General features: G+C 38.2%; 1 protein-coding gene across 3 annotated transcripts in view; it reads left to right on the forward strand.

Moving 5' to 3' along the window:
* NSD3 (nuclear receptor binding SET domain protein 3) overlaps window positions 1-18,118 on the forward strand; it is a 116,866-nt gene that overhangs the window by 82,456 nt on the left and 16,292 nt on the right. For 2 of the 3 annotated variants that reach the window (XM_026508329.4, XM_026508331.4), the window contains exons 13-19: window positions 2,277-2,474; window positions 2,947-3,120; window positions 7,264-7,410; window positions 10,828-10,984; window positions 15,201-15,403; window positions 16,142-16,254; window positions 16,790-17,059. In XM_026508329.4, coding sequence (XP_026364114.1) covers window positions 2,277-2,474; window positions 2,947-3,120; window positions 7,264-7,410; window positions 10,828-10,984; window positions 15,201-15,403; window positions 16,142-16,254; window positions 16,790-17,059 — 1,262 coding nt within the window. The remainder of the gene's footprint in view (window positions 1-2,276; window positions 2,475-2,946; window positions 3,121-7,263; window positions 7,411-10,827; window positions 10,985-15,200; window positions 15,404-16,141; window positions 16,255-16,789; window positions 17,060-18,118) is intronic. The other variant, XM_026508332.4, reaches the window with a different exon arrangement.

Raw genomic sequence — 18,118 nt, forward strand, 5'->3', positions numbered from 1 at the left:
CTTTGCTGTCAGCTCTCAGTCTTACTGTTGCTTCTTTGAAGGTCATCATCTTCTCTGTGGGTAATATTATTTTCTCTTTGTTCTTGATTTATTGCAGTTTGAATAAGATGTGTAGCTGTAATTTTCTGTGTTTTGTATTAGGATGATGAGTTTTCATTTTATGTCTGTTTTACATATGGGAATTGTAAGTGACTAATGGAATCTGTCATGTCTTTGGTAATTTCTTTTATTTATTCTTGGTTGGGAAGACCTTCCCACTCTCAGCTCGCATATGTTGAAAAACTCTGTTCTGGGTTTTCTACGGATTAATTTTATTATAGGGTGAGAAGTGAAGATCTACATTGTTTTTAGTGCCTTATCTCCAAATTGATAATCAGTTATTCTTACAAATCAATTATTCTAGCCAAATTTATTAAATAACCTCTTAAGCATTCCATGCTTATGGATTGGAAGAACAAACATTGTTAAAATTTCTGTATGACCCAAAGCAATCTACACATTTAATGCAATCCCTATCAAAATACCATCAACATTTTTCACAGAGCTAGAACAAGTAATCCTAAAATTTGTACGGAATCACAAAAGACCCCAAATAGCCAAAGCAATACTGAAAAAGAAAAACAAACCTGGAGGCATCATGATTCAGGACTTCAAGCTATATTACAAAGCTGAGGTCATCAGGACAGTATGGTACTGGCACAAAAACAGACACAGAGATTAATGGAACAGAATAGAGAACCTAGAAATGGTCCCACAACTATATGGTCCACTAATCTTCCACAAAGCAGGAAAGTATCCCCTAGGAAAAAAGTCTCTTCAACAAATGGTGCTGGGAAAATTGGACAGCCACATGCAGAAGAATGAAACTGGACCATTTTCTTACACCATACACAAAGATAAACTCAAAATGGATGAAAGACCTCAATGTGAGACAAGAATCCATCAAAATTCTAGAGGAGAACACAGGCAGAAACCTCTCTGACCTCGGCTGCAGCAACTTCTTATTGGACATGTCACCGGAGACAAGGGAAACAAAAGCAAAAATGAGCTATTGGGACCTCGTCAAGATAAAAAGCTGCTGCAGAGCAAAGGAAACAATCAACAAAACTCAAAGGAAGCCTACAGAATGGGAGAAGATATTTGCAAATGACATATCTGATAGAAGGTTAGTATCCAAAATTTATAAAGAACTTATCAAACTTAACACCCAAAACAAATAATCCAGTTAATAAATGGGCAGAAGACATGAATAGACACTTTTCCAAAGAAGACATCCAGATGGCTAACAGACACATGAAAAGATGCTCAGCATCACTCATCATCAGGGAAATACAACAAAACCATGATGAGATACCACCTCACACCAGTCAGAGTGGCTAAAATTAACAACAGAAGACACAACAGGTGTTGGCAAGGATGCAGAGAAAGGGTAACCCTCTTGGTAGGATGCAAACTGGTGCAGCCACTCTGGAGAACAGTTTTGAGCTTCCTCAGAAAGTTAAAAATAGAACTAACCTATGATCCAGCAATTGCTACTACTAGGTATTTACCCAGAGGATACAAAAATACGGATCCGAAGGGGCACATGCACCCCAGTGTTTATAGCAGCATTTTCAACAATAGCCAAACTATGGAGAGAGTCCAAATGTCCATCGACTGATGAATGGATAAAGAAGATGTGGGGTGTGCGTGTAGTGGAATATTCAGCCATCAAGAAGAATGAAATCTTGCCATTTGCAACAATGTGGATGGAGCTAGAGTGTATTATGCTAAATAAGGCAGTCAGAGAAAGACAAATATCTTACTCATATGTGGAATTTAAGTAAGAAAACAGATGAACATATGGGAAGGGGGAAAAGGAAAAAAAGCAGAGAGGGAAACAAGCCATAAGTGACTCTTAACTATAGAGAACAAACTGCTGGGTGATGGAGAGAGGTGGGTGGGGGATGGGCTAGGCGGGTGATAGGTATTAAAGAGGACGCTTTTTGTAATGAGCACTGGGTGTTGTATGTAAGTGATGAATCACTGAATTCTACTCCAGAAACTAATCACTGTATGTTAACTAACTAAAATTAAAATTAAAAAATGAATCAAAACAAGTAACCTTTTAATTTAACCATTTATTTTCAATGCCTTTTTTTGTATGTGAAATTCTCGTACATAATAGTAGAGTTTCTTTGGGGAGTAGCTCTTTGATGTCATTAGCTGTTTGGATTTAAAAAGAATATGCTTTAATCAGATTTTCTTTAATCCGTGTTCCTCAACCAATTTTTCAGGGCAGCACGCATGTTTTTCATGTAAAGTGTCTGGTACAGACGTGAAGCGTTGCTCTGTTGGTGCTTGTGGGAAATTTTATCATGAAGCCTGCGTCCGCAAATTCCCCACTGCCATCTTTGAATCAAAAGGATTCCGCTGTCCTCAGCACTGTTGCTCCGCCTGTTCCGTGGAGAAAGACATCTACAAAGCAAGTAAAGGTAAAACAGAGCTAAAAAAAGGAGACTAAGGTTTGTTTGTTTGTTTGTTTGTTTGTTTGTTTGTTTTAAATAAAACAATTATTTTGAAGAGTATTAGGTATTACTCCTCCATGCATCTGTAGACACAGCCGTTGAGCCACAATAGTGATAAGTAGAGATGAGGTTCGAATTCAGAGCATGAGAAGAAAATTCCATATGTTCAAAATTACCCTTGAGAGTTTCTTTCACAGGTGACATTGAGAGCACCATCTCTCCAGCACTGGAGCGAGCAAGTTTTTCCTTGAATGATCTCTCAATGGGCACTGCATTTAGGGTCCTGCGTAGGAATGACAGAAACACACGTGTGGAGAAAAATATTATCTTAACTGTAACAGCACCACATGGAACCCAACAGAGCCCAACTCCAAAATACTCATATCCATCGGGTGCCTAATTCTGTGGATTTTGTTTTTTCTGGTTTGTGTTTAAACAGGTCGCATGATGCGATGTTTGAGATGTCCAGTAGCCTATCACTCCGGAGATGCTTGCATTGCCGCCGGCAGCGTATTTGTGTCCTCCTACGTTCTCATCTGCAGTAATCATTCCAGACGGAGCAGCAGTTCTTCCTCTGCCATAAATGTAGGCTTTTGTTTCGTTTGTGCGAGAGGTGAGTGTCAGTCCTTTCTCTTTGAGCTCATTGGCATATTTCCCCATCAAACTGGAGTTTCAGTAATATCCCTGAGAGATCAACACTTTCAGTCGTCCCTTTTATAACATTAAACATTCAAATTGTTAGAATATTAATTCTCTCTAAATTAAGCTAATAATCTGCATTTTTTTTAATGACTTAGAATTACAGATAAATTCTTAGTGTTCCTGTATGGAACATCAAAATATTAATCTAGTCCCTTCTGCAAAAAATTCTTCTATTTCAAGTAGACTCTTCCCATGTCATATTTTTTAATCCAGAGTTTTCAGACTTTTCAGCTGATTGAGATTTCACTTGGAAGGCAGGATGAGCACATTTATTTTTTAATTGTTTATGTTGTATTTTATCATGTTTTGGCCTGGCATTGAGGAAGGCCTGATGGGATACAGCCAAGAAAACATATGTGGTGGTGTTAGCTAAGAGCCAGCAATACAAGCTTTCTTACTTGCCACCTGTTGATATTTAAGTATGCCCAGAGATTGATAAAGTAAAAACAATATTGTGTCCCTGAGGGGGCTAGTGAACTTGGGCTCGTGATAAATATAAAATAGAATTTCTTTAGTTGAATAGAACACAGAGTATTCAGTTTTACAGAGTATCTCAGCTGTATTATAATAAAACATTTTTTTAGTCTTTATTAAACATTTTAGAAATTAACTACTATCCCCTAATGCAGTTTTTTGTTTTGTTTTTTTTTTTTTAAAGACGAGTGCTAAGTTTTCTTACCTTAGTGTGAAATAATTGAAAGGACTCCATGGCATATCAGGCCTATTAAATTATACTTAGACTATACTGAAGATGAGCTGTTCAGTTTGGTTTTAGTTTTATTTGGTTTTGTTTGTTTTTTTGCTTTAGGAGATAGTTCTTTTAATTTGATGAAAGTACTATAAGGTATTTTAAAATAGAATTTAGGTAGTGTGACAGATCTTGATTTGTTTTGGTTTTGTGTCTTTTGTTTATAAAAAAAATAGCCAGAGGAGGTTGGCAGTAAAAGATGAAGTAAATGGCAGCCAGCTGAGTCCCTTGTGTGTGCTGCTTTCAGTGTGCCAGCGTTTGCGGTCAGCACCTGGGGCTGTCTGCCGGGAGAGGGGAAGCACTGTGTCTGTCTTTACTAGAGCATAGAGCAATTAAACTGTATTCTGCTCTGAAACCTGGCTGGTACATGGAGGAGTAGGTCTGAAATGTTCTGTGCCACATTATGACAGGTGGCAGAAAGGATTCAAGTAGTCAAAAGAAAGAAAAAGTCACCGCTGGTGTCCTTACCATCTCCCCATGCCTAAGAAAGTGATAGTATGGAAACAGTGAATTATCAATTGAACGGCTGGCTTTAGAGACTAAACAGATGAGTGTCCGTGATAACATGAAGTCTCTATCGCTTTGTAAAGATTGTATTCTACATTGCTGGGCACTTAATATTACTTTTAGTAGGGGGTGTGTGTGTGCACGTGCGTGGGCGTGCGTGCACGCGCGCTGTGCGTGCTGGAGAGTGTTGTAACTGAGCCAACATCTTAAATGTCAACTTTGTAACTATCATGTTGGCTTACTTGGAGTGCATTCTGAATCAGGTACCATCAGATTATTAACCACTACTTTCTTTTCATTCAACAATTGGGAAACCTTTAAAACAGGTATTTTCAATTTAAGATAGGCAGAAAATGGCCGATTGTCAAGGAACCTAGTTTTATAAAGACTAACCATTTTAAGTTTGATTCAGATGCCTTATGATTAAAAGCTTGAAATAATGGAAATGAGGGGAAAACTCATGTTTTACAGGATCTGTATTTGCATCTTACCAATTTGACAGATATCTGAAAGATATACTGTATTTAAATGGCGGCATAATCAAGATTATTTAATTCCCAAATATTTTATGAAACTGTGCAGTAAACAGAAACTTTCATTTTCCTTTCCAGCATTTTATAGAAATTTATCCTAAATAGATCAGATGTTGGGATTAGAGAAGGCTTAAGTCAACAGTTCTTACAAGTAAATAATGTGTTCTCTCATCAGTTTTTACAGAGGTCTCCTTTTTTTAAAAAAAGAGATCTAATTGTAATAAATGCACACATAGAAAAGGAGGCTTTAATTATGTGTGTTTTGGTATTAGAAAACTTTGTTTTGCTTTTGTTTCTTGACTTATACGGAGTTTTTCCCTCTCACAAAGGATTTTTCTCTTAGTTCATGATTATTGGTTGTTTAAAATCATCCATCTAATTCTTAAGGATGCATGAATATCTAGAAATGTTTTTAGAAATGTTTCAAGGTTTAGAGGAACATTGCTCCTCCCCTGACCCTCGTGGTGCCATAGAAAATGTTCAGTCATGTTTCAGTGTAGTGTACATACATCCTTTAGGATTTCCTTCCATCTGGACAGCCGGGGGGGCAGGCAGCGGTGGGTGTCGGGGGTGGGGGCAGCTGTGGGTGTTGTAAAATAAAGTTACTTAACATTCTCTTTCTTTGTAATGGTAATTTATAAAGGAGAAGGTAGGTTAGGGCTTTCTTTTCATTTTAATAAATAATAGCAATTTTTTTTTGTATCTGTAAATCAAGCTCTATTAGGTATATTATCCGAGTGAGTTGTCACACTTGCCTTAAGGAATTATTTCCTCATTTTATATGGATGAGAACACTGAAGCACAGATTATATCATTTTTAACCTGAAGGTCACAGAAGTTTTGTTTTTTTTTTTTAATTAATTAATTTATTTATTTTTGACAATTTTATTTATTTGACAGAGACACAGCGAGAAAGGGAACACAAGCAGGGGGAGTAGGAGAGGAAGCAGGCTTCCCACTGGGCAGGGAGCCCAATGCGGGGGCTCGATCCCAGGAACCTGGGATCATGACCTGAGCCAAAGGCAGACACTTAACCACTGAGCAACCCAGGTGCCCCAGGTCACAGAAGTTTAGAGGGATTAGCATTTGTACCTGATCTTTCTCATTTCAGACCCACTGTTTTTTACACTACGCTGCTTCTCTCTTTTAAATGTATGAAATTCATTTGACATTATATAAGTTTCTTTAGAAGATTTTTATGCTATTACCAATTAGCAATTTTAAGTTCCATTCTGTCCTCCAGGTCGGAGATGTTTCTCGAATCTTTCTCAGTGTAGGGTTGCACCAAATGAAGATAATAACACCCATGGCAAAAAGTAAATGGTAACCCCTTTAAAAACAAAACTCTTGCCTCTTCTCAAAACAATCGCTATACAACTGCTGTCATGATCCGTATTGTAAAGTCCAGATCATTGTCAATTGTCTAGTCACCAAACAGAAATGTTCCTTGGTCTCACACCTCCCTAGGTTTAGGAGTGGCCTGTAGTGAACTCAACAGCAGGGGAAGGGGATGGGAAGGAGAGGAGAAGTGGGTGTCACAAGTGGGTTAAAGCACATCTTCTGTTTCCCTCCAAATAGGATAGCTGGATTGATAGGTCAGAAGAAGTGTCTTTATAAACCCATGATATAAAGTAATCACTTTATATCATGACAGGGAAAAAATGTAAATGGTTTGCATTACCTTAGTGAAGCTCAACAAATTATGGCTCCTTTAAAATCATGTATCATATTGATAGAGAATAGCTTCATTATCTGGTAGAGAAAGCTAGAGTTTACTTGTGTATATCTCAAGCTACGACTGAGAAGAGGAGAGACTCAGTTCTGCCATACGGTACTACTTGACACGTTGAAGGTGGATCAGTGTCTCTACCATGTTGTGTAAATAACTTATTTGCTATTAAGTGATATGTCATTTTGTTCTTTGGATTGTCATCATAGTACTAGTGAATATTAAGGAATGTAGCTTTGTCTTCCATAGGGGGTTTGAAGTATGACATCAAACGCAGTTTACATCTCCAAATTAGTTTTTAGTTTTCTTCTGGATGTGTAGGTTTTTATGGGATAAGGCACTGAGTAGCTCAAACTCCCTGTAATAACTCTGGCAAGCCTTTTCTGTCAGATCTTTCTTTTTCTTCTTGTTCTCTCCCCTCCCCCCAACTTTTAGCACAGCTACATAATAGGTGTTGGGTTGTTGGTTTTTTTTTTCCCCTCATGGAATCATGGGTAGTTTCATTGCAGCTCATCTCTTTCTGTTTGTTTCGTATAGGGCTGATAGTTCAGGACCATTCAGACCCCATGTTCAGTTCATATGCCTATAAGTCCCACTACCTACTGAATGAATCAAATCGTGCAGAGTTGATGAAATTACCTATGATTCCTTCTTCGTCAGCTTCCAAAAAGAAATGTGAGAAAGGTAATAATCAAAATAGTTTATCTCTTGCTTTTATTTTTGCATTTCCTTTTTTTTTCTCTCTCTCTCTTTAAATGAAGGGGGGAAATGTATGCCTGTCAAGCACCATCTGTTGCTTTTAGTAAATTCTACCTTGGTGGTTGTGACTGTGTCTTCATATGGCTGCAACATTATTAAAAAGGGCTTAAAATAATTCCATTATTACAAATTATTACCTACTTACTCTTCTCCTTGAATAAATTGTCACACATTCCATATATCTTTGGGTTATTAAAATTGAAAGGCTAGGATTTTGCTTTATATATAGAAAGATATTCTAAAGGCTCTTTCTCTTCTGCCTGATGTAGAACTACCATTCATGTTAGAAAAGAATAGACATGACGTAAATTGTTATGAACTTCAACTAAAAAACCAGGGTAGGTTATTAAAAGAGGGAAACCAAGATATTGATACTTAAAATTTTGATTTTAGGGTATATGCTATCCTTTTGTCTCTTAAATGTTTTTGTTAAGATGCTATGAAAACTAATTGCCCTTCTCTTAGGAGACCTTGGTGGGCAGCTGGGGAGATTAAGCCAAATATTGGATATTGAAAGGCAACCCAGCTCAACAGAAGAATTGCTTATAGATAATCTATCCACAGAGAACCAAGAGCTAAATGTGTATTTATATTCTCCCAATTAATTTGACCTATAGAAGAAAATCATACTTTGTATTTAGCTTTACATAGCCTATTTGTAACACAGGGAAAAAGTAATTTAACAGTACTGTATTACTTAGGGAGTTATTATCCCAGAGGGTAAAATGAATAACCTGGAAGGTGAAGGCCTTTTCCTGTATATATTCCCATTATGATCTAGGGGCCAGGTTCAGAACCTTTAAACAAAAATTAATCCATACCTAATAGACTGGCTATGTTTGAAATAAGGTTTTTTTCCCCATTCTTTGTATTGCCTGCTTGATGTGTCTTTGTTCTTTGTCAGACATCTGAAGTGGCAACCCATGACTAAAAGAAAATACAGCTAATTAAACAGGGTGACTAGAACCTATGGAGAAGTAGGTTGGAGAGAGTATTGGCTTGCTTGTTTGCTTGTTTGTTTCCCATTGAAATCAGAGGATGTCACCTGACTGCTGATACCACCTACTTCTAAAACAAAGATGGACAGAGAGCTCTGACTAACTCCATAATGCAATGAAATTAGACTACCCGAGGCATTCATTTTAGGAAATGCCTTATTTCCTACTGGCGCCTTTATAAAATTAGATTAATTCAATTGTTTCTTACTTTGTTTTCAGTACTCCGTATTGACCTTGACATGAATTGAAATTATTTTGAGCCCTCTGTTTGCTTAGCTTGAACCATGTCTCACTTCTTGCATCCTAAAGCAGTTTTCTTGCATAGCACCAAGGTGGATTGTTCATATTTTCATTTTTCTATTTTTTTGTGTATATTTTTTGTTAAAAAATCATGATGATTTTCATTGACAATTCTGGGTCTATATTTCCTCTGAAATAAGACTTTTAAGTTTTACTTTTAATTAAGGACTATTCCATTATGTTAGAAATGGCCAGGCTGACTTCCACATCAGCTCTAATAATCACATGTCCCCTAAGCTGTTTGCAAAGACTGCTCTTCCTACTGGTCATTCCTTTCTGAAGGAGAAGTCAATTATCTTACCTTACTTGAAACTTACAGAATTCCCTACCTAGGCTAAGAGCACTCAGGCAGCTAATCTGTAGGTTGGAGAATTGGAACAATGAATCCATATTGAGATCTGCAAAGGAAAAAAAAAACTTAATGATTAAAGCAAAAGCTTTTAAGCAGAGGAAATATAGTAATTTATTTCATCACTGATTGTATATAGATTTTCTTTTTGTTTTTATGTTAATCAGTTAGAAGTTTGAAAGTCTACAGGAAGAAAAGATTTTCTGGAAAATTGATAGCAAACCCTCAAAAGGTTAGAGCTGTGATTTCACAAAGTTGTGTAGAAGGCTCTTAACCTTTTTACTTATGAGATTTTAAATCTCAGTACATTCGTGGATTATAGACCTGATTTTCCAATAGAATTAATTTTTTTTTGCAGTAAATGTCTTTAGTATATCATCTTCAGTGGTTAACATCCTTCTCTGTCACTTGTTGAAATAACCTATTAGAAATACCTAATTTCTCCCCAAATTGCTTTCATTTCTTTGCATTTAAAAATATTCTTTTGTTTTGTTTGCCGCGCTTGTTTTGGTCTTAATCCAGAGATCATTTTGTGTATTTCAAAGGAGAGGATTTTGCTAGGGAACTTGGGGAGGGATCTCCTTGTGTGTGGTACCTCATTCTACAGTGACATTTACTTAGTTTTACGCTATAAAGCAGTGGTTCTCAATATGAAGTGAGAAAAACTTCTATAAACAATTTTTAAACTATGTTTAATATTGCAGAAAATCTAACAGAATCACACATTTGCACAAAATAAGGCTGCATATGTTTCTTTATATTTGGCTATGATTTGAACAACTTCATGTGATAAGACTAGTTTTATTATTGGGATCAGAAGCTCTGATTGGCAGTTATATATTTCTTCGGTTAATGAAAACAGGAGAAATTGTTACCTTTAACAGGGGTTTTGATTCTGTTTTTTTCATTTGGGGTTGTTTTTTGGATTTGGGGGGCTTTTTGTTTGCTTTTTAGGGTTTGTTTGTTTTTTGTTTTTTTTTTTTTGGCTGATAAAATATTAAAAAACATAGGTCCCTGAGGAAGGGAAAGGGGATCCTTGGTGACGAAAAGGTTGCAAACCACTGCTGTATAGCCTGTTTGACTTTCTTTATTTTTACTGGAAAGGGAAATGATAATGTAATCACCAATTTGAGAAAGTACAATCCTTTGCTTTTTTGCATTCTTTTATGGAAAGAAAAAAGTACCAGTCCACCTATTGGCTATCTTCATTCTTGCTAATTTTATTATAAAGGGATTCAGTTAACTGTGGCACTGGATTAAAATACAAAGATGACCATTTTGCTTTCTTAGCTCTCAAGGAGAAAAGAAAGTAAGTTGCTACATATTTCTTTGAAACTCTGCTCTCAAATCTACTCAGTCTAAAGATTTTATGCATCTGTTATGTCATCTGTTAAGAGTTTTAGCTGTCTGCTAAACTGATACCTCAATTGCCCACCTTTTAGAGGGGTAAAGACTACAGTGATGTTTTTCATACTACTTAAAAGCTTTGAGCCTCTGGCCACTGCAGCCCTGAAAAGGGACTGAAGTAGCTAAATGTGTTCATTTGCTTTCTATTTTAATCCATCACTATAGACCTGAGTCCCTTTATTTCCCCCCACTTTGAATCAAAGTTAATGTACTTAAAAGATAACTTTCTCTTTTCTCTTTTTCTCTTTCCTCTTTTCTCAGTTATTAAGACTGTTTATTTGTTTCAAGGTGGAAGATTGCTCTGCTGTGAATCGTGCCCAGCTTCCTTCCACCCGGAATGCCTGAGCATAGAAATGCCAGAAGGCTGCTGGAATTGCAATGACTGTAAAGCTGGCAAGAAACTACATTACAAGCAGATTGTTTGGGTCAAATTGGGAAATTACAGGCAAGTTTTTCCAAGGACAAAGAGGAAGTATTCAATCATTGTTCAGACACAGGTGTTCGTAATCTGTTCACAAAGTGGCCAGGAGAGAGGAGCACAGAACTACTTCCTTAAAAAGACAGGGAAGAGAAACCTATTTTGAGTTGGTTTTTAGAGGATTGGGAAGGTTAGTTGTTGTTGGATTTTTTTTGATTGGTTGGTTGGCTTGTTTTTATGTTCTGAAAGTTATTTTATACTAGTGAACTATGTGCTACTAGATTTTGGAATAAAAGGTCTTGTGTAGGGGCGCCTGGGTGGCTCAGTCATTAAGCATCTGCCTTCGGCTCAGGGCGTGATCCCAGCGTTATGGGATCGAGCCCCACATCAGGCTCCTCCGCTGTGAGCCTGTTTCTTCCTCTCCTACTCCCCCTGCTTGTGTTCCCTCTCTCGCTGGCTGTCTCTCTGTGTCAAATACATAAATAAAATCTTTAAAAAAAAAAAAAAAGGTCTTATGTAGGTAGAAGGGAAGATGTTTTGTGTCCTAATATATTCATATTGATCTCTAATAAAATCAAGACTTTATATCCTGGCCAAAATTGCTCTCTTTGCCCATTTTAGTTCCTGCTGGAAGCTTTAAACTGAGTGTAAGGAGAGAGTTCTTTAGAATTTAAAGAGAGAAATTATTTCATTAAGAGCTTTTAGTTCTTAAGAGAATGAAGTGTAAGAAGTATGTGTGATTGGCATTATTTTCAAAAAACTTTCTCCTTTTAAGAGGGCTGTCCTCACCGGGCCTCCGCTGAGAAGGAATAGCGATATATTTTAAAAACTCTACATTTTACGTTTTGAGGCATATATTTATCATTTTACTAAGAAAATAGATACTATTCAAGAGAGCACAGTAAGAGTCTGCCATTCAATTAGAATACTAAGTAAAATATATTTCTATAGAATTTCAAACATACTGTAATTTTTTAGCAATGGCTATGTCATTTTCTCTGTGTTTTAAATATGCTTCTTGATTACCTATTTAACTTTAAAAATTTTGTTCTTAGCTGAGATAAGGGGCCTTGAGGTTGAGAAGCGATCCCCCCAAGACACACTACTTTTTTTTAACATGACAGAAAACCTGAAAGTTCCCCCCCAAAAATTGGCAGTTAAATACATAAACAATTTTATACTTCTGGCAAAAGATACAAAGATTTAAAAGGCAAATGTAAGACAAGGTAAAGTATTTGCACTTCTACTTTAATAAGAAAAGACAAATACCTTACCTAGAACAGGGACAAAGAGAAAGAGCCAGTTTGCCAAAGAATGGCAAACAGAAAATAAACATGTAAAAAATGCTGAGCCTCAGGGCGCCTGGGTGGCTCTGTTGGTTAAGCGGCTGCTTTGAACCCAGGTCATGATCTTGGGATCCTGGGGTCCTGGGATCGAGTCCCACGTTGGGCTCCTTGCTCTGCGGGGAGCCTCCTTCTCCCTCTCCCTGCTGCTCCCCATGCTGTGCTCTCTTGCTCTCTGACGAATAGATAAAATCTTTAAAATAAATGAATGAATGAATGAATGTAGATGTAGGTATGTTTTTCATACCCAGAAAGGTATACATCTAATGTATAGTATGAGGCATAAGATTAATGGGGAGGCACTTTCAGTTTTTCTATTACGCATTTCTGCATTGTTTTAATTTTTAAAAGAAACACACACACTGCTTTTTATAATGAAAAATTTATCTTTCCAGGGTGGGAAGGGGTGCGAGTTTGACACTTGATAAGACATTTGTGGATAAGAAATATCTAAAACAGTGTAAGAAGCCTTCAGATCTTCACATAAATTTCAGAATACCTACTTTTTTAAATTTCTTTTTTGGGTTTTGGTTTGGTTTTTTTGAGATGTAACTGACATAACATTATATTAGTTTCAGGTTGATTCAGTATTTGTGTATGTTGTGAAATGATCACCGCAACAAGTCTAGTTAAGCAGCACACATAGTTACAGAATTTTTTTTCTTGTGATAAGAACCTTTTGTTGTTGTTGTACAATTCCATTTATATGAAATGACCAAATTAGGCAAATTATTAGGGATAGAGAGCAGATCAGTGGTTGCCAGGGGCCGAGGGTAGGTGGGAGCAGGGAGTGACTGCTTATGGTTGCACAGCATTGCAAATGTACTAAAAACTATAGTATATACAACTTAAAATGCTTAAAATGGTGAATTTTACCTCAATAAAAAGTAAAAATAAAACAAAAAAACAGGTGGCTCTAATAGCTTTGAGATGCCTTTGAAATGATGCCTCCATGGCAACAGTCTCTGAAGAGACATGGTAAGAACTTTTAAGGTCTACTCACTTAGCAACTTGCACGTATACAGTTCCGTATTACGAACTGTGGTCACCATGCCGTACGTTACGTATTTCCTTTATAAAAAGTTACGAATATGAAAAATGTTTCTCTTAATTTTCATACTTAAATTTTAATCACATTACATTGTTAAAAAGCCCAAAGCAGTGCTCTCATTGGGGTTCACAGCTCAATGACACTGTATATACAGGTCAAGTTCTTTTCATATGTTTTGCAAAGACTCCCATCCATGAACTAATTCTTAATGTATTTTTTTCCAGTCAGGCCCAGCTGGGTCACATGAAGCTATTTTCAATAACTGGTTACCCCCATGTGAAGCCTCCTGGGGGAAACAAGGAGAACCCGGAACAACCCCTGGCAGAAAGTGTGCCCCTTCCTAACTGACCCAGTGAATGTAGTTATTGTGTACACACTTAATACCTTAAAATGAGTTAGAAATAACCATTCCCCGGGAATCCTGGGTGGCTCAGTCAGCTAAGCGTCTGCCTTCAGCTTGGGTCATGGTTCCGGGGTCCTGGGGTCGAGTCCTGCATCGGGCTCCCTGCTCAGTGGGGAGCCTGCTTCTCCTTCTCCCTCTGCTTGTGCTCTCTCTGACAAATAAATAAAATCTTAGAAAAGAAAAAAAAGAAATAACTATTTCCTAAAATACTGATTACACAAATCAATTTGAGCACAGACTCTTGCCTACTTTTTTTTTCTTTTCTCTCTCCTTTTTTTTTTTTTTTCCTAAGAGAGAGAGGGAGTGAGCGCGTGAGCTGGAGGTGGGGGCAGCAGGGGCAGAGCACAGAGCCTGACACAGGACTCAGTCTTGTGACCCTGAGATCACGACCTGAGCCAAAATCAAGAGTCGAATGCTTAATTGACTGAGCCAACCAACGGAGCCCCTTTTGCCTACATTTTAAATTAATTCTTAGATGGACTGTAGGAACCTTTTAGATGAAACATGTTCAAGTTCTGTACTATAAATCTGGGAGTGTAATCATGTCTTGTTTATCTTCTAAATAATAATTATTCATTAAGTAAATGGCTTTATCAGGCATCTATAAAATAAAAGACTGAAAAAATTTAAGTTTTGTATATTTACTGTTCATACTGATTATTTTATATACTACCAAAACGTAACCCTTCGATACCTGACATGCCCAATTGTTGGAAACTGTCAAATGTACCTCACAGAAGATTTCATTTCGTGATTGCTGTGCTAGTCAGTCATTGCATGAAACTATTACGTTTTCATCCTGCCCCAAATCCTGCATTTATTATGATGTAAGATGAATTAAATTCTGAAATACATACTTATATAAACCTAGTATGTATGACCAAAAAGTATTTACCCTGGTTGATTAGAGAGAAGATGCTTATTTGAATGGAAGTGATCATTCTTTACTATAGCCTGTATTTATTCTCAAATAATTCCCTTGACTACTAGAAATAAACGTTTATACCCTGAAAGACAATCTTGGAATTAAGAATGTCAAATTTGGAGGAACACATGACTTTTTTAGGATTGAAATTGGGTTTGGAAAAGTATTGGTAAATTCTAATTCTTAAATTGGGTAGCGAGTTCATTGTTATTCTGTTTTTATGCTTCATAACTTCTATGTTCATGATATATATTTCTTTTTATCAAGTATTAATTTTTAAAGAAAAAACTAGATTGGGTGTTCAGGGTATAGTTTGTTTAGTCTGTGTTCACTATTTCATTAATTCACTAATCAATATGTTTTTAAATGATGGGTAGTTTGGCAGGATTAAAGATGAACAAGGTGTTTTGTGTCCTTAGAATCTGAATGAAAATTGCAGCGTACAAAACCTTCCCCCAGCCAGCCAGCCATGTAAAAGAATGGTGTGATTTGTTCATTCTTTGAATTGCTTTTGTTTTCAGATGGTGGCCAGCAGAGATCTGCAATCCCAGGTCTGTGCCACTGAACATCCAGGGCCTTAAGCATGACTTGGGGGACTTCCCTGTGTTCTTCTTTGGTTCTCATGACTACTATTGGGTACACCAGGGCAGAGTGTTCCCTTATGTTGAAGGAGACAAAAGCTTTGCTGAGGGACAGACTAGTATTAACAAGACCTTCAAAAAAGGTAAGTTGGTTGCTGTTTACAGGGGCTCAAAACTAAGACTCCACGGTTGATTTCTCAGCATGTCCTGACTTGCATATGACATGTTTGTGGTAATCGAGAACTTTCACCAGGTGTTATGATCCAGGGCCCATAAGTATCCAGTCACATTAGAGCCACATCTTATCCAGTCGGTTAGAAAAATACATTTCAGTGTAGTAGACTTTGCCGTCTGTGTGAAAGGAGTTTCTTCAGCGATCTTTCTACAAACATAGAGATTATTTTGGAAATAGTCTTAATCACGTGAAGCTCCCTTGCCGCAGAAGAGTAGTAAAAGCTTCTCACCAAGAGTCTTACAACTGTTTTTGCAACAAGTTTCCAGGAAGTTTGGCTTTCTGGGTAAGAGTAAAATGAATTTAAATTTGGTACAATGTAAAAAGCTGAGGTTTTTTGGTTGGTTGGTTAGTTGTTGTGTTTTTCGGGGGGGGGGGTTGGTTTTTGCTTTACTTGGAAGCGGATTATTGAAGTAGGACCTTCTCTCTGAGGCAGCAGCTTCCACAGAGCGCAGCTTTAGCCATCAGTGAGTTATGTCCTATTTCAGTGTTACACTGTCTTGGTGGAAAATGGTCATTTTCAGAACAATTTTAAAAAGAATGCCTCAGGCCAGATTCAGGGCATTGGGAAGGCAATGTAAAACTGTTTTCCTAACAGTTTTTGTTTGTTTTTTTGGTATTTATATACTTTGTTTGGTCTTATTGGCAGCACTGGAAGAAGCTGCAAAACGTTTCCAGGAATTGAAAGCACAAAGAGAAAGCAGAGAAGCGCTAGAGATTGAAAAAAACTCAAGAAAACCTCCTCCTTACAAACACATCAAAGTGAGTCCCTGCCCCTGAAAACATTAGTATTTGACAGGCAAGAGGAAACCCTCACTCTCTTAGTCATTAGAAGGCACTTTCTGACTTAGGAAAACTTCTGCCAGTTATCACCCCGCCTTCGGTAGAACAAACCGGGAGCGTGTGTTGGAAGCATAAGCTGGGAGCCCTGGCTGCTGCGCTGCGAGGAGGTCATCGATGAGCCCTCTCGTAACGAGGAGCAACGCAGTGTGGAATCCTGTTCTTGCCCTAGCAGGTTATCCTGCAACCAAATGAGAATATAGGTGTTTAGCTCCTCTTCTTCCAGAAAGCCCGCAGTTGTCTTCAGTTAGGAAGTTTCCATCAACTAGTAGAAGAAATACACAGGCTAGATAAGGGAGAATTTACATCAGACTTTGGTATTTCCGTCCCCTCGGGAGAGGCCATTCTGTTCTCAGCTTCGTCGCGGGGAAATTTCTGAGAGTCACGCCACAAGGCAGCAGCTGAGCCCGAAATTGCATGGATGTGTCTGATGTTCTCTGTGGCTTCGTTTTTCTAGGCTAACAAAGTGATAGGGAAGGTGCAGATCCATGTGGCGGACCTGTCCGAGATTCCGCGCTGCAACTGCAAGCCCGCCGACGAGAACCCGTGCGGCCTGGAGTCCGAGTGCCTGAACCGCATGCTGCAGTACGAGTGCCACCCGCAGGTGTGCCCGGCCGGCGAGCGCTGCCAGAACCAGTGCTTCACCAAGAGGCTCTACCCTGACGCCGAGATCATCAAAACAGAGCGAAGAGGCTGGGGCCTCAGGACCAAAAGGAGCATTAAGAAGGTAGCGTGGGCCGGGGGGACAGAGCAGGGCCTGTGCCTCTTAGAAGATGCTTCATCTTCTCTTAGGGATGAACTACATCGGGATTTCGGGCAAAATTTTGGAACTTCCCAAGGTGAAAGTTGGGCACTTCTCAAGCAAAGCAGAAGCGGTAGGAAGAGGCAGTAATAAAATATACATAAACTTGGGGTGTCCTGTGATTAGGCATAAAAAGGAGGAGAGACATTGGTCATTTTCTCTTTGAAATATTTTTTACTTGTTCAGCAAAACAGCTGTAAAAGGCTTCGCAGAGTCAAAAGAGTGCAAAGGTCAGAACATACGGGGATGGCAACTAGCAAACCCCGGACTTGCGCCCACATCACCGTTCCCTGGCCATGAGGCCGGGACCAAGTCAGTAACTCCCTGAGCCTCAGTTTCCTCTGCTCTCCAGTAGGGCATGGTAATCCCTGCCCTTCATATTTGAAAGGGTTGCTGCCAGTCTCACATTAGATTATAAATGCAAAAGCAACTGGCAGAAGTTGATATCTCTGACACTTATAAATTGTCTTCATTCTTATACTTCGAGGCAGTTTTTCAAAGCAGTCTCTTTGTAGAAAAATTTTTAAATGCAAATAAAGAAAAATGAAAATCCCCAGCAATTCCTACTGTTCTAACAGTGGCTGTCAAACTTCAGAGGTCCTGGGACTCTCCTGGGATCATTACCAAAAACAGTGTCTTACTGAAATATCTGGGACAGGCCTGAACAGTGTGTATTTTAAAACCAGGCCCCCAGCCCACCCCCACTCCTACCCCTCCCCCACTCCCATCCCCCCACTGCCCACTTGCCTAGTGCCCACAGAGAGAGAATGCAGAGAGGCTTCCACTGAGAGAAGGTAGGTCTGGTGGCCATTTAAATTTACTCTTGACATTTTTGTACCTGTAAAAAAAAAAAAATCACCTCTGTAATTAAAAAGTACCATGTAATGTAGGAAAGAGAGTCAAACAATACAAAAAAGATAATAAAGAGTGAAATTCCTTTATCCCTTCCGTCCAGGGTCTCCTCACCAGAGATGACCATTGTTA

Source organism: Ursus arctos, unplaced genomic scaffold, assembly GCF_023065955.2.
Source record: "Ursus arctos isolate Adak ecotype North America unplaced genomic scaffold, UrsArc2.0 scaffold_27, whole genome shotgun sequence".
NCBI lineage: Eukaryota > Metazoa > Chordata > Mammalia > Carnivora > Ursidae > Ursus > Ursus arctos.